The sequence below is a fragment of the Mesoplodon mirus genome, assembly GCF_964341445.2.
Source record: "Mesoplodon mirus genome assembly, chromosome: 5".
NCBI lineage: Eukaryota > Metazoa > Chordata > Mammalia > Artiodactyla > Ziphiidae > Mesoplodon > Mesoplodon mirus.
Window position 1 is genome coordinate 40976799 of NC_138980.1, and position 22698 is coordinate 40999496.

General features: G+C 51.7%; 1 protein-coding gene across 2 annotated transcripts; it reads left to right on the forward strand.

The window, feature by feature from the left end:
- The first annotated feature begins 8241 nt into the window (after positions 1-8241).
- On the forward strand, positions 8242-20551 carry GIPC1 (GIPC PDZ domain containing family member 1). 2 transcript variants are annotated; one of them, XM_082623579.1, is made up of 10 exons: positions 8242-8365; positions 10124-10178; positions 11810-11864; positions 13354-13441; positions 16664-16984; positions 17867-18052; positions 18149-18329; positions 19079-19191; positions 19516-19597; positions 19738-20551. In XM_082623579.1, the coding sequence occupies exons 5-10, from the start codon at positions 16697-16699 to the stop codon at positions 19887-19889; spliced, it is 1002 nt and encodes a 333-aa protein (XP_082479705.1). In that variant the 5' UTR covers positions 8242-8365; positions 10124-10178; positions 11810-11864; positions 13354-13441; positions 16664-16696; the 3' UTR covers positions 19890-20551. The 2 variants fall into 2 exon arrangements, with proteins under 2 accessions (XP_082479705.1, XP_082479704.1); XM_082623578.1 differs by lacking the exon at positions 8242-8365 and adding an exon at positions 9461-9567.
- The last annotated feature ends 2147 nt before the right edge of the window (positions 20552-22698 follow it).

Below are 22698 nucleotides of genomic sequence, written 5' to 3' on the forward strand. Positions count from 1 at the left end.
AAGTACCTGAGCTATATCATCAGTCTCTTGAAATTTCAACACACCAACCTTCCATTTCCAAATAGCACAAAGCAAACAATAAGCATCTATTTTCTATTAAAATCTAGTCCTTAAAAGTACAGAAATTCATGCTCCCTCCCACAAACCTGAGAATGCTTTCACGGCCTGCTGATTCCATGCTTGGTGACAGAGGGGGACGTGACGGTGTCTGATTTCTTCTGAGTTCTCAAACTCTATGATTATTCAGTGAGACAACTTCCCTCTTTGTCATGAAGAGAGGAGCGATAGCCTTGGGAACCCTCCAGAAGGTCCTCCTTCTGAGCAACCTGAGTTTCCTTGAGGTCACCAACCATGCCCTAATAATCTTTGCATCACAGGCACCCAGGGCCGCCCTTGGCCCAGAACAGACACTCTGAGTGTTTGTTGAATGAGTAATCTGGTGACAAAGCGATTCAGACAAGAGGACCTGTAACACTTGCCGTATCACTGCTCATGTCAGGGAGTGTGCGGAGGAACACACCCAGCCCTGAGGTCTGCTGGTGGGTACCCCCAGCAAGGGGTCCCCCATACTCTACTGCTTCCAGTTCCCACCTGGAAGAAGTGGATATTCTGTCTGGCTCCAGGAAAGCCCCTATTTCCTAGGATCCTGTTTCTACTTCAGGATTCATGTATTAGTCATTGGGCACAGTTCCTGAAGGCCAGCTCAACACTAGGCCCCAGGGGACCCAGTGAGAGGCAAACAAAGCCATCGGGGAGGCGGGGAAGGGGGAATGACGTGGGGGGAACTCGTGGAGCTCACAGTCTTCCAGGAAACACAGACCTCTGTTTTAGTTTCCTGCGGCTGCTATAACAAAGTACAACAAACTGGGTGGCCTGAAACAACAGGAATTTATTCTCTTGCAGTTCAGGCAGCCAGAAGGCCAAAACTAAGATTTCAACAGGGTTGGTTCCTTCTGGAGGCTCCGAAGGAGAATCTGTTCCATGCACCTCTCCTGGCTTCTGGTGGTTGCCAACGATCCTTGGCATTCCTTGGATTGTGGCTATCACTCCAATCCCTGCCTCTGTCTTCACGAGGCCATCTCCCCTTCCTGTCTCTGTGTCTTCTTTTCTGTCTCTTATAAGGACACGTTGGATTCAGGGCCCATTTAAATCCAGGATGATCTCACCTTGAGATCCTTAATTTAATTACTTCTGCAAGACCCTCATGCCAAATAAGGTCACATTCACGGGTTCAGGCACATGGGCATATATCTTCTGGGGGTCCACCATTCAGCTTATGATAGCAGGCAAAGTAAATACTTCCCGTGACCGGAGAGCTTGGAGAGACGATGCATGGTGGGCCCCAGGCGCACAGGCCAAGGGATAGGAGCTTGTCAGGGTGCAGAGAGGGGCCATTGGAGCTGCGGCTCTGTGGATGAGGCTCCTAGACAGACCAGGGGCGTGGAGCATGAGGCCCTTGAGGCCTGGTGTGGGCGAAATAGAGAGAGCAGGAGAGGGTAAAGTGGGGCGTGCCCAGGAATGAGACAGGCCCAGAGTCAGGGCCCTTCTGAGACTGGCCCCCATGCTTGAGGCAGAGGAGAAGCCAGTTGAAAGAGCTTAGGTCAGGAGGGACACGGCATGAGTTGCTTTTGCCTGGAAGTTGGAGTTGACGTCTGGCTGGTTTGTCTCAATGGGGGCTCAACTTTCCTTGGGAAGATTAGGCTGGGCATCAATGTGGCCAGGCCTGACTCCAGATGAAATAGTTCATCAACGTATTTTAAAAGCACATGGCTTTTTTGTGGGGGTCATCAGCAGAGGAAGAGTGGGAACTGACTTAGGTGCTCACAGGTGACTTCTGGGTGTTGTAGGGCTGGGTGGGGGGAGGGAGAATAGACCTGGGGATGATCCAGGGTGGAGCTGGGAGGTCAGGGAGAAATTGGCTGTGGGAGGTGATGGGGCTGGACCAGGTGGTGACCGAGGAGGCGGTAGGAAATGACTGGAGATGTATTTTGAAAGGAGATCTACCCCTTGGCCCTCCAGAAAGCAGCACTACTGTTGGGTTTTATGGTGACTTCCTGAAATCCAGCAGCCAAAGGCAGCTGCTGGCACTGGGGCTGAGACTTGGGGCCACAGGACCTAGCCCAGTCAAGCCCACCTCCTCTGTTTCCCCTCAAGGTCCATCCCGCTGAGTCAGTCCAGTCCTGCCAAGCTAATCGGGGGAGTCAAACCACAGGCCACAAAGAGCCAGGCAATCAAACTCTGAGATCACTCTGGCCGAGGCAATGTCCCTCAGCAATGTCTCTCCTGGGTCTAACCTGTCCCGCACATCTCAGGAGCAGGCCTCACATGCAACCTACACCTCCAGAGGGATGTCATAAGTGCTGGGGGAGGAGCTAAAGCATCACACCCATGAGTTGCTGTGCAACTTTGAACCCAGTGGCTCCCCTTCTTTGAGCCTCAGTCACCTCCTCTGTAGAATGGGGGAGATATCCAGTGGAATTACTCCTGAAAAGCAGCCAGCACATGGCCTAGAACACAGTAAGGGATAATAAATGTATCTATTTCTATCATGTTTCTGTTATGAATACTGTGTTATTCACCACAACAGTTTAATAATAGCAGCTGATGTTCACTGAGCACTTACTATCTGCCCAGCACCATTGTAGGCATTTGACACAGAATAGTTCATTTATCCTAGTATAATCATCATGACTTTAGGAAGGGGCTCCTGTCCTGATCACCATTTTACAGATGAGGCGACTGGGTATAGGGGGGGAAGGGGCTCACCCTGGGTCACACAGCTGATGAGCAGTGCAGGTTATGGAGGAATATGCCTACCCCACACGTGAGATGAACTGGAGGTGGAAAAAAGACAAAGGAAAAGAAAAAACATAGAATGGGTTAAAAAAAAACCTTTGTGACTTAAGGGTACAAAGAGCCTCCTTAATGAAATGTCGCAGGCACAAACCACAAAGTGTATGTTTTATTACAGTGAAATTTAAAATTTCTTTCCAACAGGACTTCCCTGGTGGTCCAGTGGCTAAGACTCCCCACTCCCAAAGCAGGGGGCCTGGATTCGATCCCTGGTCAGGGAACTAGATCCCACATGCTGCAGCTAAAAGATCCCTCATGCCACTACTGAAGATCCTGCATGCCGCAACGAAGATCCCAGATGCGGCAACGAAAATCCTGCGTGCCGCAACTAAGACTCAGCACAGCCAAGTGAATAGATGAATTTTTTTTTTTTAATTTCTTTCCGGGGCTTCCCTGGTGGCGCAGTGGTTGAGAGTCCGCCTGCCGATGCAGGGGACACGGGTTCGTGCCCCGGTCCCGGAAGATCCCACATGCCGTGGAGCGGCTGGGCCCGTGAGCCATGGCCGCTGAGCCTGCGCGTCCAGAGCCTGTGCTCCGCAACGGGAGAGGCTACAACAGTGAGAGGCCCGCGTACCGCAAAAAAAAAAAAAAAAAAAAATTTCTTTCCAAAGAAGGATAACATGGACAAAGTGAATCATCACATGACACAGTGGTAGACTACATCTGCAATGTCTAACACTGTATCCACCTCACATGGTTGTTAGGAGAGTTAAATGGTCTAATAAATATAAAGTTCTTAGATCAGTGCCTGGCACATAGGAAGCTCTGCCTAAACATTATTTATCATTATTGAAACTGACAAGGGTTCAATAACCCAGTGCTATCTAATAGAACTATGCAAGCCCATATGTGACTTTAAATTTTCTAGTAGCCACATTAACATAGTAAAAAGAAACAGGTAAAAATAATTTTAATAACACTTTTTATTTAGCCCAGTATACCCAAGTTATTGTCATCTTGACATGTAATCAATATAGAAACTAATTAACGAGATGCGCTCTTTTACATCCTCTTTTCATTCTACTAAGTCTTAGAAATCCAGAATGTATTTTACACTTACAGCACATCTCAATTCGTATTAACCATATTTCAAGTGCTCAGTAACCACATGTGGAGAGCGGAGTGTCACATTAGACACATCATATTGGACAGTGCAGATCTAGACTCTGTGGGGAACACGTGCAAATCAACAAGAAAAAGATAGCAACCCAAAGTGCAAAATGGGCAAAGAGTATGAACGGGCAATTTACAGAAAAGGAGAACCTGAAGGCCATCATGCAATTAAGATGCTCAAAACGATTAGAAATCAGAGAAATGTAAAATAAAGCAATGGTGATGTCACTTGACAGTGAGTCAGAGTGGCAAGAATTAGAAGTTGGGTAATGCCAACGGCTGGTGGAGATGTGGGGACATGGGACCCTCCTGCAAAGCCAGTGGATGTGATGGGGCTACCTAGTCCGGAATGCCACATAGCAAAACTGAGTATGCCCGGAGACCCAGTATCTCTGCATCCAGTACTCTCCCCTAGGGAGAGTCTCACCAGGTCCCTAAGGGAGCGTGTCCAAGGCTGTTCATTGTGGTGTGGAGAGATGGAGGCTGCCTGGTTTCCATCCTTGGGGGACAGAGGAGTAAGATGTGAGGGGTGCACCCCCTGAGACACCAAGCAGAAGTTAGAAGAAAAGAGATTCAAGAGATTAGCAATACAGATGGATCTTCAAGGCAGAATGCAAAACAAACAAGCAGTACAGTACTGAGTGGGAGAAAAAAGTAAAAAACCAAATATAATAGAACACTCATATAAAACAATGCACATTTTCAAGGAAAGACACAAGCAAGGGTGCCTATTAAACCTACTGGAGGGTTGCCGCTGGGGATGGGAGGGGAAGAGGGGTATTTTTTTCAGGTGTTTATTTTTAAAATTTCAAAGCTATAGAAAACTTACAAGAATAGTAAAATGAGAGACTTCCCTGGTGGTCCAGTGGGTAAGACTCTGAGCTCCCAATGCAGGGGCCCAGGGTTCGATCCCTGGTCAGGGAACTAGATCCCCACATGCATGCCACAACTAAGAAGTCCTCACACTGCAACTAAAGATTCCCACAGGCTGCAGTGAAGATCCCACATGCTGCAACTAAGACCAGGTGCAAACAAAATAAATAAATAAATATTTTTTAAAAAAAAGAATAGTAAAATGAATACCCATATACCACTCTCCTAGATTCAGTGGCAGTTGTTACTATTTTGCCATATTTGCTTTCTCTATCACCCTATATGTTAATAGGAATGTATACCATCTTATAATATTGTATATAGAATGTTGTACATATATATATATATAATTTTTTTCTGAAGCTTGTGACAATTGCAGGCATCATGAATTTAACACTAAATAATTCAGTGAGTATGTCCTAAGAATGAGAACATTCTCTTGTCTAACCACAGTACAACACTCACACTCAGGAAATTTAACATGGATGTGATATTATCTATTGGGTTTGCCAAAAATTTCGTTCGGTTTTTTCCGTAAGATGGCTCTAGTAGCACTTAGTTGTCTTTAACTTCATTCGAAACAATTTTTTCAGATTGTATCGTGACAGCTGTCATATCAGCGTGCATTAAAAAAAAACATCAAAATTGGTGAATTTTTGTGTAGTAGCCATTTTAATCTTGAAGATGGAATGAAAAAAGCAACATTTTTGGCATATTATGTTTTGTTATTTCAAGAAAGGTAAAAACGCAACTGAAACGCAAAAAAAAAAAGATTTGTGCTGTGTATGGAGAAGACGCTGTGACTGATCGAATGTGTCAAAAGTGGTTTGCGAAGTTTTGTGCAAGAGATTTCTCGCTGGATGTTGTTCCACGGTTGGGTAGGCCAGTTGAAGTTGACAGAGGTCAAATCGAGGCATTAATTGAGAACAATCAATGTTATACCAGATAGCAGGCATACACAAAATATTCAAATCAAGCACTGAAAATCATTTGCACCAGCTTGATGTTTGGGTTCCATGTAAGTTAAGTGAAAAAAACCTTCTTGACCCTATTTCTGCATGTGATTCTCTACTGAAAAGTAACAAAAACATTCCATTTTTAAAACAAATTGTGACGGGCGATGAAAAATGGATACTGTACATTAATGTGGAACAGAAGAGATCCTGGGGCAAGCAAAGTGAACCACCACCAACCACACGAAAGGCCGGTCTTCAGCCAAAGAAGGTGATGTTGTGTATATGGTGGGATTGGAAGGGAGTCCTCTATTATGAGCTCCTTCCGGAAAACCAAATGATTAATTCCAACAAGTACCACTCCCAAGTAGACCAACTGAAAGCAGCACTCGACAAAGAGCGTCTGGAATTAGTCAACAGAAAACACATAATCTTCCATCAGGATAATGCAAGACAGCATGTTTCTTTGATGACCAGGCAAAAACTGTTACACCTTGGCTGGGAAGTTCTGATTCATCTGCTGTATTCACCAGACATGGCACCTTCAGATTTCCATTTATTTATAGTCTTTACAAAAGTGAAGAGAGAAAATTTTCTTAGTGAGAAAATTTCCATTCCCTTGAAGACTGTAAAAGGCACCCGTAACAGTTCTTTGCTCAAAAGGATAAAAAGTTTGGGGAAGATGGAATTATGAAGTTGCCTGAAAAATGGCAGAAGGTAGTGGAACAAAACTGTGAATACACTGTTCAATAAAGTTCTTGGTGAAAATGAAAAATGTGTCTCTATTTTTAACTTAAAAGCCGAAGGAACTTTTTAGCCAACCCAATAATGTCCAGTTAACATTCAAATATCCTAGGTTATCCCTAGAATATCCTTCATTGCTGTTTTACCTTTTTTTTTTGAAATTTTTATCAAGGACCCAATCAAGAATCAAACATTGATTTTGGTTGTGTTCTCTCTCTCTCTCACTTTTTTTTTTAAATATTTATTTATTTGGCTGCATTGGGTCTTAGTTGCGGCACGTGGAATCTTAGGTGCAGCATGGAGGATCTTTCACTGCAGCACACAGGCTTCTCTCTCTAGTTGTGGCATGCGGGCTCTAGAGCACATGGGCTCAGTAGTTGCGGCACTCAGGCTTAAGTGTCCCACAGCATGCGGGATCTTAATTCCCCGACCAGGGATCGAACCCATGTCCCCTGCATTGGAAGGCAGATTCTTAACCACTGGACCACCAGGGAAGTCCCTGTCTTCTCTCTTTTGTCTCCTTCAAGCTAGAACTGTTTCCCAGTCATTCATTTGTTTAATTAATGGATTGATTTTGCCTTTCATGACATAGATCTGTTTGAAGAGTCCAGACCATTTTGTTTTTGTTTGTGTTTTTGTTTTTTAAAGAATGTCCCTCCATCAGCATGTGTCTGGGTTTTTCCTAGTTATTAGATTCAGGTTACACACTTTGGGCAGGACCAAGTTCTTTGAAAGTGATGTTGTGCCCTTCTCAGTAATACATCACAGCAGGGAACACAGTGAGGACAGCCTGTTCCAGCAGTGGTGAAGTTTTTTGATCACTTGGTTGAGGTGGTGACTGCCAGCTTTCTCTGCTGTGCCTTTTCCAAGGTACCTTTCCGCCATTGAAATTAACAAGTAATCTGTGGGCTGGTTCTTTGAGACTGAATATCCACTTCCCCATTGACAAAGCACTGCCTGAATCAATCATTCATCTGGTGGCTGCACAATGGTGCTTTTCTAACTCAAACTTTCCTTCTGTATGTATTAGTTGGCATTCCAGAACTCTCTCCCTCCATCCCCCAAAAGGGACAGAGATAGCACTAAAATCTGAGCTCCTCACCAACTGAGGCTTCCAGCCTCTTGAGCTATAAAATCAAGTAGGAAGGAGACGTCCGGTGTTGCTCTGTGCCTTTGGGCAACTCTCCCCCCTCCCTGGGCACTTCCTCATCAGTCAACAGGTGGATTCAGGTGGATTCTGCTCAGGACTCTGCTGTCCCCATGTCCCACATACTGTCCTCTCCAGGTGTGTAGGAGGCAGCTCAGACACCATGCACAAGCAGGGCAGTGGACACAGTCCCACAGAGGACACTGGCCTAGCCAGAGGCAACCGATCACTCAGTGGGGGTGGCAGAGGTCAGCAGAACAGGAAGAGATGGACAATAGCTGTGCCTGTTGCCACAGCAGTTTCAGTATTTTGCCAGCTGGGTGGGGCCGGCCGGGCAGCCTTCAGGAACTAAGCCCAGGGCCCACTCTCCCCTCTCAATTTGTCCCTCTGCAAGCCCTAGCGAGGCCTGGAAAACGCAGCAGCTCACCCAGGGAACTGCAAAGACCCAATCATTCGTTGAGGTTTGAACAGTTAGAGGTCTCCAAGAACTACAATTCCCAGAACGCACAGCGAACTCCTGGTACGGCCCCAGCTGTCTGAGTGGCTGGCTTGTTCCCAGAACAAGAAAATCTCACCTGTCCTAGGAACTGAGCCTCCCCGCCTGGGCAAGGTGCGTTTGGGTCTTTGTTTCTTGGACCTGCTCCTGCCGGAGAAATCCCGTTTCAAGCCAAACCTGGAGATGGTGAGATTACCTAGTTCTTTCATTCACACATGTGTACTGAGACCCTGCTCTGTGCCAGTCTCGGAAGTGGGACGGGAGCAGGGAGGTTGCGGGGAGTGGGAACAGAGATGTAATAGACAGGCTCATGAAAGTCAGCTCCCTGAGGGCAGAGGCTTGGGTTGGCTGGGTACCCTTTGTAATCTAGCACTTAGTATGTGCTCAATAAATATTCGCTGGTCAGCCAGCAAGCGAACAGGCTATCTTGCCCTTGTTTTCCGTTCCATTGCACCCGAAAGGTGCTTTGCTAGCTGCTTTGCTAGTTCCTACGATATTGTACTCTCCTAAAGTGTGCTGTATCTCTAGACCGTCCGACCTCCAAGCCTTTAAACGCCCTGTTCCCTTTACCAGCAACACATTCAATCAGCTTATTCGTCGATGTGTCTGTAGAGATAGGACAGAGCCTGGCACGGAGCAGGGCACATTAAATATTTGATGAGCGAATGAATGAATGAATGCCCTTGTCCATTGTCCATCCAAGACGCAGGGACACTCGGGACCCTCCCTATTCATCTCAGTCCCCCGCCCGCCCAGAATGAATGCATCTTTTGACCCGCCCCGAGGAAGGCCGGGGTGGGGCATGTGCAGGCCAGGCAGAGGACTGGATTGGGGGCTGCCCTTGGCCCCCTCCAGGGTCTCCTAAAGTGTCCGTTTTTCTGGACTTTGGGAGTTTGCATCCCCTCCCCGAAACTCAGCCTGGGTCAACTGACTCCCACGACCAGCCTCCCGCCGCCCTCTTACCACCCAGGGCACCCCACACGGACACTCAGCCAACAGCACGTGGTCAAGGGGCACCAGCTTCCCATTGGCCGCTGGCCTCCTTCCTTCCCCGAGATTGGCCCGGCCCCAGCCGCAGCTCCCCCCTCCGCAGCCTTGCGGTGGTACAGCCCGCCGCGGCTTAGGAGGGGCGGGAAGGTCCAACGCCTCGCGGCGCGGGGGAGGTGTCGCGAAGAGCAGGGATCCCTCTGGAATGTTTCCTTCGGGTCCCCCGGGGCGGGGCGGCGCGGCTTGGAGCGGATTGGCCGCGAGCGCCGGGCGGCCGCTCCTGATTGACCGGACGCGGGCCCTGGCCCCGCCCCCCTGGTCGTGGCTGAGGGAGAGGCCCCGGCCTGAGTTTGCGGAGGGCCGAACCCGGCGCGCACAGGGCGGCATCGGCGGCGCCGCAGGTGAGTGTCACCCGCGGGCGGAGCGCATCGCGGCCGCTTGCGGGATCCCGGCGCGGACCCGCGGGATCGCGGACCCATGGGGATCCGGCCGATTCTGCGGTATGGGGCCGGCCCCATGGACGCGGCTGGACGTCTAGGCTGAGCCGGGGGATGCCCGAGGCCCCTTCCCAGAGGGCCGGCCGCCTGCCTTCCAGCTGGGGGCAGGGGTAAACGCCTCCCGCCACCGGGATAGGGTCTCCAGCCGCACCCCAGCTCCCCGCTGCCGGGATGGGGTCTCCAGCCGCACCCCAGCCCCTTGCACCTCTGGACAGTTCCCATCCCGGCGGGGACAGGCGCAGGATCGGTATTTCTGAGCCCTGCCCGGGCAGCTCCCCGAAGCTGGCCCAGTCCCAATCCTCCAGGGCCTAGGGGGACCTTGGGAGGACCGAGGTTCCGAAGATAATAATGAAAAAAATCACCCCGGCTAGCATTTATTGAACACTTCCGTGTCAGGTATTTACCACATATTTATCATTGATTCTCAATACCTCATGGAAGGTGCTGTTACTTCTTTCAGAGCTGAAGCAGCAGACCCAGAGAGGTGGAGTGACTTGCCCAAGGTCCCACAGCGAGTAAGTGGCAGATCTGGGACTCAAACCCATGCCTCAGAGTCCAGAACTGTAGTCTCCACCACTATACAAGATGCCCGGTGGCTCCAAAGCTCAGGTGTTTCTGACCAGCTCCTTCCATTCCATTCCCTCCAGCCAGACACGCCATCTGGGGCACACCTGCTGGTCTTTGCTTTCACCAGCTGCTCAAACAGGAAGCTGTCCCCATAGCCCTTTTCCTCTGAGCTGGAAAGGCAAGGCCAGAATACCTGGGTCCTGAGAAGAGAGTGACATCTGCGGGAGAGATAGGCAGGGGTCCAGCACCGCTGGGGTTCTGTGCCTCTTGGGCCCCCCTGGTAAGCCTGGGCCCAGGACGGTAGGCGTTCTCCCTGGAAACACCCAGGAGCCGGTTTTTCAAGACTGATTCAGAGGCCCTCCCGCCCTCCTCTCTCAAGCAATACTCTGCTGAAAAGGGGAGCCTGGACGTGGTGTCCCCCGCCTCCCAGCTTTTGTGAGCTCCCAGGAACCCCCTTCCCCACTTCTTGCTCCCCTCACTGCAACTCTGTGTGGCTGTGAGCTTGTTGAGTTTCAGGCCCTTCCCAGGGAATAGAGGGTGGGGATGCTGGGATTGCAGCCAACCTGCTCGATGCCCAGGGCTGAAACTCCTTTTCTCCGTACCTGTGTTCAGGTTTGAGGGGAGACTGGGAATGTGGTGGAGAGGTGGCAGTTAGCAGGTCTACAGTGGGCATGTTCTGAGGATAGGGGAACTCAGAGAGTAGTCAGAATGAGGGCATAAGACACATTCATTTATTCTACACATATTTATTAAGCACCAACTATGTGTCAGGTACTGTTCTTGGCACAGAGGATACAATAGTGAACACAACAAAAATCCCTGCTCTTGGGGAGCTGCCATTCTAATTGGGGGAAACAGGCAACAAACAAGTTAACAAGTAAATAAAGAAAATACTTGCAGAGGGTGGTAAATGTTATGAATAAAATATGAGGGAGTGGCATGGTAGAATCTGTGGGCAAAGGGGGAATCTCAGAGAAGGTAACTTTGTAGCCAAGGTCTGAATGACAAAAAGAAGCCAGCCTTGTAAAGATCAGGCAGGGGGCACAGCCAGGGCAAAGGCTCTGAGGAAGGACCAATCTTGGCATGGTGTGCCTGGGGCAGGAGAGGACCCAAAGCAGTGATTCTGCAGGGGTCTGGGGGTCACATTAAGGAGTTTAGAGCTTTTCCTCCATCAGGTGGGAAACTGTTGTAAGATTTGAGGCTGGGGAGTGACGCTGTCTGGTTTATGTTTTAAAATAGAGACATGAAGTTAAATAACAACCTAAGACTGGAAGACAAGAGTTCTGCCAGGGAAACATGTAATTACGTTCGTGGGCCTGAGTAGTTTGGACCACAGGGCCGGTTCCAACAGGCTGGGGCAAGCTGGGGAGGCTTCCTGGATGAGGTGGCCTGGAGTAGGCCTTGGCAGGCAGAGAGGACTGGGATGTTCCTGGGCAGGGCAAGGGAAGAAGCAATAATGACAATAATAATAACAACTTCCTTAGATTGATGTCAGGCAAAGTGATAATTGAGTTACTTGCATAATCTCTTTGGATTCCCATAAGCACTCTGAGAGACAGGAATTCTGCCCGTTTTTCAGATGAGGAAACTGAGGCCCCATCAAGTGAAGTGACTTCCCCACAGCCACACAGCTGGTAAGTAACAGGGGTGGGAGTTGAACCCACACCACTGCGCTTCTTCTGGCCTGGAAAGCAAATTCATTAATCACCCACTTTCCTCACCACCATTATTACCCTCTCCCGGGTGAGGACACGAAGCCAGCCTGAACCAGGGCGTCAAGTGTAGGCAGAGTAAGGATGTTGGGAATTGGTGATCAGGATGTAGGGACCCTGGGAAAAGGAGGGAGTTTGAATCTTGGCAACTGACTGAAAGATGATACAGATGGAAATGGTAGTAATTGTCACCAGCATTTATGGAACTCCTATTGTGTGCCAGGAACTGTTCCAAGCACATGTATGATTTCCTTGGAACTCAGAGAGGTTAAGACACTTGCCCAAAGTCACACAGCTAGTAAGTGGCGAATCCAGGTTTCAGATTTATGTTCTTAGCATTCTGCTAAGATGTATGGGGGGTGGTTGGAGGGGAACCAGGGGAGGTGCTGATGTGGGAGAGTTTTTTTGGGTGTTTTTGGTTTTGTTTTGGTAGCATCATTGAGTGTAGTAAAATAACTTGACAGAGCAGTACTGGTTTATTCATTCAGAATTTATTTCATTTCTAGTATCTAGAACATATAGATTGCATTGCAATTAAAAACAGATTCAGTCCCTGCTCGGAGAACTAAGATTCCACAAGCCATGCAGCGTGGCAAAAAAAAAAAACCCAAAAAATTCCCCGCAGTTTTAAAAAATGGGTAAAGACTTAAACAGGCAGTTCACAAAAGGGCAAATCCAAATGGCTAATAAATGTATTAAAAGTCATTTAGCATCGTTGATTAGGAGGGGAGTGAAAAACAAAATGACAGTATCTTCGTTGCTACATGAAGCACTTATTCTGTCCAGAATTATGCTGGGAAGCAAGGGATGAGGGACTACAGAGGTAGGACTCGTACTTTTGCCAGGGAGACAAGACCCTACTGAGGGCAGATGCTACAGCCTGTGCTTCTCTGGCTCCCCAGAGCTTCAGAGAAGCTGGGCGCAGAGACTGGTGGGCTGGTGAATATTAGGATCATTCGTTCATCCGTTCATTTATTCCACAAATATTTATTAAGCAGCTGCTATATGCCAAGCACTGTTTTCTGCACTAAGAAGAGAGGAATGAATAAGACAGGCAAAGTTCCCTGCCCTTTCAGAAAACAGACAATGAACAAGCTAAATGAATGAAATATGTTTTCCACCTGAAAGAGGTGAGAGAGTGAGTTGTGTGGATACCAGAGGGCACAGCCAGTGCAAAGGCCCTGAGGCTGAACTTCGCCTAGTGTCTTGAAGGAACAGGGAGGAGGCCCATGTGGCTGGAGGGAATGAGCTAGGGGGAAACTGGGAGGAGATGAGGGCATGCAGGTAATGTGGGCAGATCATTTGGGGCCGGTGGGCCAAGGGGAGGACGTTGACTTTTACTCCAGGTGAGGTAGCGGCCCTGGGAGGGGTTGGAGCAGAGGACAGATGTGATATGAGTTATGTTCTACAGTATCATTCTGGCTGCTGGATTGACAAGAGACTGTTGGGGGCAAGGGTGGAAGCTGGGAGACACAGAGAAGGCAACTGCACTGATCTAGGTGAGTGCTGATGGGGCTGGACCAGTGATATTAGAGGAGGTGTTGGAGAACAGATGAATGAATGAATAAATGAATGAGGATGGTGCAGCCCAGGGGCTCATCTGAATCCAGGACGGCCCCCTGGAAGAGGAGCAGAAAGTCCCCTTTACACAGAAAAATATAACTTGGCATAATTTGATCCTCATCACAACCAGGCGGATGGAATGTCCCCATTTGCAGACCAGGCATCTGAGGCCCAGAGAGATTGAGTCACTTAGGGGACAGTGTCACAGTGATGAACTTGGGCTTGGGAATCAGACCTGAGGGTGCAGCCAGCTTCTGTGACTTTGGACATGTGACTTAAGAATTAAATCTGGACTCTTTCCCGGCCTACAAGGCCCCTCCCAGTCACCTCTTTTACCTGCCGTCTTCATGTTCTCCCATTGCTCACTTCACTACCATCAACCACACTGGTCCCCAGCTGATCTGTGAGTCTGCTCAGAACCCCCGCTGACTGCCACCGCACTCAGACCAAAAGCCCAAGTTCTCCCTCTGGCCTACAGGGCCCTGCACAGTCTGCCTGTTACTTCTCTGCCCTCACCTTTTCCTGTTGTCCCCCTTACTCTGATCCAACTACATATGCCTCCTTGCTGTTCCTCAAACATGCCAAGCACATCCCCACCTCAGGCCCTTTGCACTGGCTGTTCTCTCTGCCCGAATGTTCTTGACTCATATCCTCCTATGGATATTTCTTCCTGTCTTTCAAGTCTCAGATTCAGCCTCACCTTCTCAGGGAGGCCCTCCCTGACCTTGTCTGTAGAACTTGTCTTGTTTTATTGTCTTCATAGCATTCTTAGAAATTATATTAGATATTTACACGTTTGCTTGCTCACTATATATCTTCTCCTCTGGACTATGCTTCTGGACATGGACAGAGCCCCAGCTAGCTATCCTTCTGCAGCACCTTAGGCATGAATTAGAAAAATGCAACGCTTCCTCCCATCAGACACATCACCAGACCAGGGTCTGGTGCTTTTGCACAGTGAACAACCAGTGTAACTGCTCATGGTGGCCCTAGTCAGGGACCTGTTGCTTGTCTTTTTTTTTTTTTTGTCTTTTTTTTAATAATAGAAGTTTTTTTTAATATTGCCAGCATACATTTTGTGCAGTGTTTCAATAATGAGCTTGCGTTATTCACAGAGACTTTTTTCTCACCTTCATGGGTACATTTGGTAGCAAACTTTTATGAAATTATTAACTATAGCTTTGAATTATATTTTTTAAATTAACTGATTAATTTATTTATTTTTGGCTGTGTTGGGTCTTCGTTGCTGCGCGTGGGCTTTCTCTAGTTGTGACGAGCAGGGCCTACTCTTCGTTACAGTGTGCAGGCTTCTCATTGTGGTGGCTTCTCTTTTTGTGGAGCATGGGCTCTAGGCGCGCAGGCTTCAGTAGTTGTAGCTCATGGGCTCTAGAGCTCAGGCTCAGTAGTTGTGGCGCACGGGCTTAGCTGCTCCACGGGATGTGGGATCTTCCCAGCCCAGGGCTCAAATCCATGTCCCCTGCTTTGGCAGGCAGATTCTTAACCAATGTGCCACCAGGGAAGTCTGAATTATAATTAATTAAAGACGTTTTTTGTTTGTTTGTTTGTTTGTTTTTTGGCTGTGCCATGCAGCTTGCAGGATCTTAGTTCCCCAACCAGGGATTAAACCCAGGCCCAGCAGTGAAAGGACTGAGTCCTAACCACTGGACTGCCAGGGAATTCCCTAATTAAAGCTTTTTAAAACATATACACACACGTGTATGTATCTCCTTAAACACATACACATATTATATATATATATATATACATATATATGTATGTGTATTTGTAAACTCTCAGGATTTATCCATATAGGGCTGTTTTCTTCATCCATTAACCATTCATCAAAGGCTCCTTATTTACTCCGGGTAAGGAAATGTGGAACCTTGCTTGTCTTATTGAAGGCAATATCCATATTGGTGCATGGAATATAGTAAGTGCCCAAAACATTTGTTTGAAGGGAGGGAGGGAGAAAGAGAGAAAGAAAGAGAGAATAGAGGGAGAGGAAAGAGAAAAGTGTGTCAGTCAGGACAGGTTTTGCTGCAATAACAAACATCTCCAAAATCTTAGTGGCCAAACTCAACAAAGGTTTATTTTTTGTTCCTGCTACATGTCCATTGCAGCTCAGTGGGGGATTCCATTCATTGTCATCACTCAGAGCCTGGCCTGCTGGGGCCACCACCACATCAAATGAGGCTGGTCACCCTACCAGGAGAAAGGGACTTCTGGAGGCTCTTGCTCCAGTAATTAAATGCTTCAGCCCAGAAATGTCATGTGTCATTTCCTTTCACAACTCACTGGCCAGTACTGGTCACATGCCTGTCCAGTCACAAGGAGGCCAGTAAGTGCCATCTGCCTACATGCTTTGAAGGGGGGAGTCAGAAATTTTTAGCACACAGCATTAATGACTGTGACCAGTAGAAAAAGAAAGAGAAAATGTAGGATGTGAGTTTCCATTTTTTCATCTGTTAAATGGGCATAATCACATATTATGGTATATCACATAATCACATCGTGGGGGTGATAATATGGTCCCCATGATGTGGTGTGAGGGTTAAGATACAGAGCAGTTAGCATGGGGTTATGATAGATATTAGCTGATATTATTACTTCTGTGCAAGTGTGTAAGTGCTGGGACCAGATTTTTTTTTTTTTAAGTGAAACAAGTAAAGTGTTTATTAGGAGGAAAAAGTACGTGTAAATAGGCACACGGGCGGACTCAGGGAGAGTCGTGCCTTCGTAGTAGTTTGGGGTTTTTTTTGTTTTTTTGTGGTACGCGGGCCTCTCACTGTTGTGGCTTCTCCCGTTGCGGAGCACAGGCTCCGGACGCGCAAGCTCAATAGCCATGGCTCGCGGGCCTAGCCGCCCCACGGCACGTGGGATCCTCCCGGACCGGGGCATGAACCCATGTCCCCTGCATCGGCAGGCGGACTCTCAACCACTGCACCACCAGGGAAGCCCTTTCGTAATAGTTTGAATTGCTTATATGGGGCATTTCTTCTGGGTTTCCTTTGGCCAATCATCTTGCTTTGCCTGGCTCTGAGCTGGGACCGGATTTCGAACTGAGGCCAGTCTGTTCTCTAAATATTTCATTGGACCTGTAGGGGCGAGGCGGCCGGAGGCCACTGCCCAGGCCCTGAGCCCCTTTTCCTGTCCTGCAGATCTCCTGGGCGTGCCCCCTCTTCTCGCTGCTCATGCCGCTGGGACTGGGGCGGCGGAAAAAGGCGCCGCCTCTGGTGGAAAATGAGGAGGCGGAGCCAGGCCGTGGTGGGCTAGGTGTGGGGGAGCCGGGGCCCCTGGGCGGAGGTGGGGCAGGGGCCCCCCAAATGGGCTTGCCCCCCCCTCCCCCTGCCCTGCGGCCCCGCCTTGTGTTCCACACCCAGCTGGCCCATGGCAGTCCCACTGGCCGCATCGAGGGCTTCACCAACGTCAAGGAGCTGTACGGCAAGATTGCTGAGGCCTTCCGGCTGCCAGCTGCTGAGGTACCCACTGGGGAGCCGGGCACCAGGGTCCCTGATGGTGAGCTAGAGAGAGGCCTGAGCGTGCATCCTGTTAGTGAGCTGTGGCTCAGGTGGTGAAGCTGCAGATACTGAGGCCTTACCCCAGTGAATTATGGGGAACTGGAGGCCAGGGCTGGATGCTGAATTTCATCCGGCATTGGGAGGCCTACACCCCATTGGTTTGTGGCGAACTGGAGGCCACAGGCGGAGGCAGCAGTCCCATCAGGCATTGAGAGGCCTGTGCCGCAGGGGATTGTGGGGGCGGGTGGCCACAGCTGGATGCTGAGTTCCTATCAGGCATTAGGAGACCTGCAGCCCAATGTATTGTGGGGAACTGGAGATCAGGACTGGATGCTGAATCCCCATCAGGCACTGGGAGGCCTCTGCCCCAGTGGATTGTGGGAATGGATGGCCAGGGCTGGATGCTACATTCCCATCATACATTGAGAGGTTTGCAGCCCAGCGGACTGTGGGGACTGGAGGTCAGATGCAACATTCACTTCTCCATGATTCACTGGGAGGTCCCACCCCAAGGACTTTGGGGGCCAAAGGAAGGGAAGCAAGGAAGGTGACAGTGGGACTGAGCAGGAAGTAAATGCAGGGGTCTCAGTAGGCAGGATGGGTATCTGTGCCCCTTCATTCATTCCACAAGCATTTTCTGAGCATCCACTGTGTGCCAGTCTCTGTACCCCGGAAACAGCAGGGAGTTTTTGCTAGGACAGAAACCCAGCCCTAGTGGGGCCCTGCCCTGGCTCGGGGGGTGGTCAGGCACTGTGATGGGGACCCCCAGGCCTTTCCCAACAGGTGGCGATTAGCAAAGGGCACAGGAAGGAGGTGAGGGTTGAATATCTCCCACCCCTGTAGGTGATGTTCTGCACCCTCAACACCCACAAAGTGGACATGGACAAGCTCCTGGGGGGCCAGATCGGGCTGGAGGACTTCATCTTCGCCCACGTCAAGGGGCAGCGCAAGGAAGTGGAGGTGTTCAAGTCGGAGGAAGCGTTGGGGCTCACCATCACAGACAACGGGGCTGGCTATGCCTTCATCAAGGTGCCTGGGGGTGGGGCACCCAGAGTCCTGAGGGTAAGGCCTACCCATAGGACCGAACGGCAGAGCCACAGGGGCTGACAGCTCCTTTCCCCACAGCGCATTAAGGAGGGCAGCGTGATTGACCACATCCAGCTCATCAGCGTGGGCGACATGATCGAGGCCATCAACGGACAGAGCCTGCTGGGCTGCCGGCACTACGAGGTGGCCCGGCTGCTCAAGGAGCTGCCCCGAGGCCGCACCTTCACGCTGAAGCTCACAGAGCCCCGAAAGGCCTTCGGTGAGGGGCTGCCTCCTACAGCCTGGGTGGTCCCCTTCACTTGGGCCCTGGCTGCAGTGCCAAGGGCCACCAGCAGGTGGTGCCCAAGCCCAGCAGGTCACGGTGGAAAGGGGGTGGGGGCAGCTCCACCCTGCCCTGGGGAGGGGCTGCTGGCTCTCCGCCCAGCCTGGGAGGAGGATGGAGGCAAGGAGGAAGCTGCCCCCACACCCAGCTTCCAGGAGCCATTAGCCTAGCCAAGCGCCCCCAACCCTGGCCAATTCCCCACCCCCCAAGAAGCCAGGCTTGGCTGCCCAGTGCCAGCCCCCCCCACTTTTTTGTCTGGCTTCATTAACTCTCAGGAATGGGCCCAAGGCCCCTGGGGGGGTGGTGGGGGACTCTGACACACTTCCCCAGGCAGATAGGGCTGGTCTGTGGCCCAGCAGCTATACCTCCTTGGCCTTGGGGAAAGCAGCTGGGGACCCAGGACCCACACCGTTCCTGTCCCTCAGGCCCTGGGGACAGAAGTGGCCCCCTCCAGTCTCCCCTCCAGCCTTTTCCATTCCTAGCCCCTGGCTGCACCTCCTACACCCGTGCCAAGCCTGAGTCAGGAGTCCTGCCCTCCTGGGGTCACCTCAGCCTCCAATTCCCCCAAAGCCTACAGAAGCTTGGAGAAGGTAGAGGGTTGTCTGAGGCCGAGATGCCTGGGTTCCTGCCCAGAACATGCTGGAATTGGGCTTCTCCAGCCCTCACCCCTTCCCTGTCTCCCACAGACATGATCAATGTGCGTTCAGGGGGTGGCCGCCCAGGCTCCGGTCCCCAGCTGGGCACTGGCCGAGGGACCCTCCGGCTCCGATCCCGGGGTCCTGCCACAGTAGAGGATCTGGTGAGTGTTCCAGCTGGGCCCCAGCCCCCCTTCCCTGTGAAATTCATAGGCAGCAGCATCACCTCTTAGTTGAGGGGCTCTGGGCACTGGATGCAAACCCACCTCTGCCACCTCCCAGCTCTGGGACCTTTCTTGGGCAAGTGGACCTCAGTTTCCTAATCTGTAAAATGGGGATAGTGATACTGACACTTTCACAGTTGTCACGAGGATGAACTGTGTGTTTCTATACCGAAAGTGGTAAAAATTGTACACGGCACTTAGTAAGTACAATTACAATTATATTCACATTATTATGATGTTGTTGTCCCTCTTCGTGCCCCCCAGCCTTCAGCCTTTGAGGAGAAGGCCATTGAGAAGGTGGATGACCTGCTGGAGAGCTACATGGGCATCAGGGACACAGAGCTGGGTAAGTGGGGGGCGCCTGGGTCTGGGGATGGGTGGGAGTTTAGGGGAAGGAGCTTCTAGGTCCTGTGGGGCTGGGTCTGCCCTGAGCACCTCTGTCATCTGTGCCTCCATTCTGCCACCCCCCCACCCCACCCCCCGCAGCGGCCACCATGGTAGAGCTTGGAAAAGACAAAAGGAACCCGGACGAGCTGGCCGAGGCCCTGGATGAACGGCTTGGTGACTTCGCCTTCCCGGATGAGTTTGTCTTTGACGTCTGGGGAGCCATTGGGGATGCCAAGGTTGGCCGCTACTAGGCCTCCCGCTGGACCTTGAGATGACTTGGGCCAGGCCTGGTGGGAGCCTCTGGAGTAGAGACACCATGGGCTGGACCCCAGCGTCCAGCTCGGGCCCAGCTCAGTAGCCCGAAGATGATGCGGAGCGGAAGTGGGGCCCGACCTCTGCCCCCCTCCAATCGGTACCACCCCCTCAACAGTTCCCAGCCTGGCTGGGGTCCCCAGCCCCCCACCCCACCCCCGCCCTGTTCCCCACCTACCTCAGCCGGGTCAGGCGCGGGGAGGGACCAGCCAGATTGGGCGGCCACCCCCGCCCCCAGTACTTTCCGCCTCAGCTGCCAAACTGGTCCCTCTATCTCCCTGGGGCCTTGGGTTCTGTTTGGGGGTCGTGACCTCCCTAGTTTCCTGACGCAGGGCATGCAGAAGGGGGGTGTCCCCCTCAGCAAACGCAATAATACCCTCCCCCTGCGCCACCTCCGTCCCCCCAGAGGAGCCCCCACTGTGGAGTCTGTTACCTCTGCATTTGAAACATGAGTCTGCTGTGAAGCCCCCAGACGCCCTCCCTCTCCTGCCCCCCTGTGTCTCCCTCAGCTCAGCCCCAGACAGAAGGGGCAGGAGGGATGATGGTGGTGGGCTTTTATATCTGAATTTGCTGTCTGGAAGATAAAGAATCTGCTGTTGGACCTGTGTGGCGGCTTCGGGGTGGGAGAGGAGGGTGGGCCGGGGCTGGGAAAGAATGCAGCAGCTGAAATCCATCCTCTTTGGGCTCCAAATCGAATTAGGAGCTGGCCCCAGCCGCCCACCCCCTCCCACCCGTTCCGCCTGAGGAAGCTCTTGGCTGCAAGCCACCAGGCTTCCAGGCAAGGCCGGAGCTTCTCGGCCTGCTGAGGGTGCAAATCTTGCTCCCTCTCGAACAAGGCTCTTGCCACCCCTGGCCTGATGCGAACGGTGGGCAGGAGGCTGTGGGTCCTTGCCTGCTCCAACCCAGGGCCATGGAGAAAGAAAGATGGGGTGGGCTTCAGATGGAGTCTCAGGCCTGCCCTGCTGTGTGCTGATGGAGAGGAACCCCACCCCAAGGCTGGGGGGGAGGAGTCATGATGCACCCCGACCTCAGCTGACTCTACATGTGGGGTCTGCCAGCGTCCATGGAGCACCATACTTTGTGCCGGATGTGCTTGTTTTGACAACCCACTTCATCCTTAAGGATTGAGGCGGGGATCAGGGAAGGGCGGGGGGTGGCGTCCTGGCCAGACCTGGAGGGAAGAGCGAGGATTGAAGTGGGGGGAACCAGGCCAGAGGTCCCCACAGGAATGTTTGTGGGCAACTTGAGAGGGGAGGTCTAAGCCCGCCCGCTCCCCATTTCCAACATGCAGGCAATGGGCCCTGGGAGGGGGCAATGGGGAGGACCACCTGGGCGGGGACGGGTTACTCTGGGCATCGCTGGGCACCTGTGGGCACTTTGTGTGTCTGTGCTAATATACAGTTCCGGTTGTGAAGGGGTGAGGCTGTGTGAGTCTGGGTGTTGAGCAGGTAGGACTGTGTCTCAGAGTGTTGGTGGTTTGTGACTGTGTTGAGGGAACAGGGTGTGATGACTGTCTTCGCATTCCAGGGTGTTTGTGGATATCACTGGCAGGGCTTCTGTGGGGAGTGTGGCCGTGTGACAGCATGTGTGCCTCTGGGTGTTGCTTTTGCTAGGGTGGGGGGTGACCGGCTAGATCTCGGGGTGTCCAGGCCCCAGGGGGTGCCACTCCTTGTGTCTTGGGTGTATGTGGCATGTACCTGTGGGGCCTGTCTTGGACTGTTAGAGGGCGTCTCTGGGTGATACTGGGGTGTGGCTGGGGGCTGTGTCAGTGGTAACAGTTGTGTGCACCGCTCAAGGTGCTGAGTGAGACTACATTTGCCAGCACGAAGGGGTGCGATGGTCTCTTTCACAGGGGGCTCTATTTCAGGGTGTTAGCGTCGGTAACTGGGCCCATCTCTGGTGCTAGAGGTGAGACTCTCAGTGTGACGATGGCTGACCCCAAGTGGCTGCTGCTGAGCTGGGAACAGGCCATGACGGTGGGGGGTCTCAGGGTGTTAAGGGATATGATTGTGTATCTTCGGAGTGTGTGACCGTGTGTGTGCCGCTCAGGGATGCGATCCTACTTCTCAGGGCAGGAGGTGAGGGTGCAGCTGTGTGGCCACAGGTGCGGCTGTCTGTGGCTTGGGACGTTGTGTGTGCTCATCGCATCCTAAAGCAGTATCTAGGAGACAGTCCACTGGTCACCCATCTTCCTGGTTCCCCTGCCCCCCTTCAGCCTCCTCCCTCTTCCCTCCCAGAGTTTGACTCGCTGCAGCCCTTGCCTAGGCTTTAAGCCCCTGTGTAAATAATGGGCGGATCTCCTGGTCAGGCGAGGCATGACCCAAGCTGGTCCACCCAGGGCACTGCCCACCACCACCCACCCAACACGCATGAAGGCTCTGGCAGGGGAAGGGGGGTGCTGCTCTCCCCACGCAGGGCTAGCCCTCCAACCTTGCAGCCCCGGTGGGGGTAGTAGCACCACTGAGCCGCCCCAGCCTGCCCTGGGCGACATTCACGTTTTCCAGTGTTTAGATTTTATCCGCTTTATTAATGAGGCAGGCGAGAGGCCCACGCCTGGGAGGGAATGGGGCTGCTCCCGCCCCACCAGGGGGAGCGGGTCACGGGGGCCAGGCCAACTTCCCAGAGCCCCCCTTACTCATGAGGGGAGCTGGGGCCTGGAGCGGCCCATGACCATTGCCAGGAGTACGAAAAGGGGGTGTCTGTCACCCCAGGTTCCCTGAAGGCGTGCGCTGGGTGGAACGGCCCCTG

Bases quoted from the DNA above. Each gene is read 5' to 3' on its own strand.
- GIPC1 (XM_082623579.1), top strand. From the start codon at position 16,697: ATGCCGCTGGGACTGGGGCGGCGGAAAAAGGCGCCGCCTCTGGTGGAA. The intron at 16,985-17,866 runs GTACCCACTGGG...CCACCCCTGTAG, and splicing joins TCCGGCTGCCAGCTGCTGAG to GTGATGTTCTGCACCCTCAA. The intron at 19,598-19,737 runs GTAAGTGGGGGG...CACCCCCCGCAG, and splicing joins CATCAGGGACACAGAGCTGG to CGGCCACCATGGTAGAGCTT.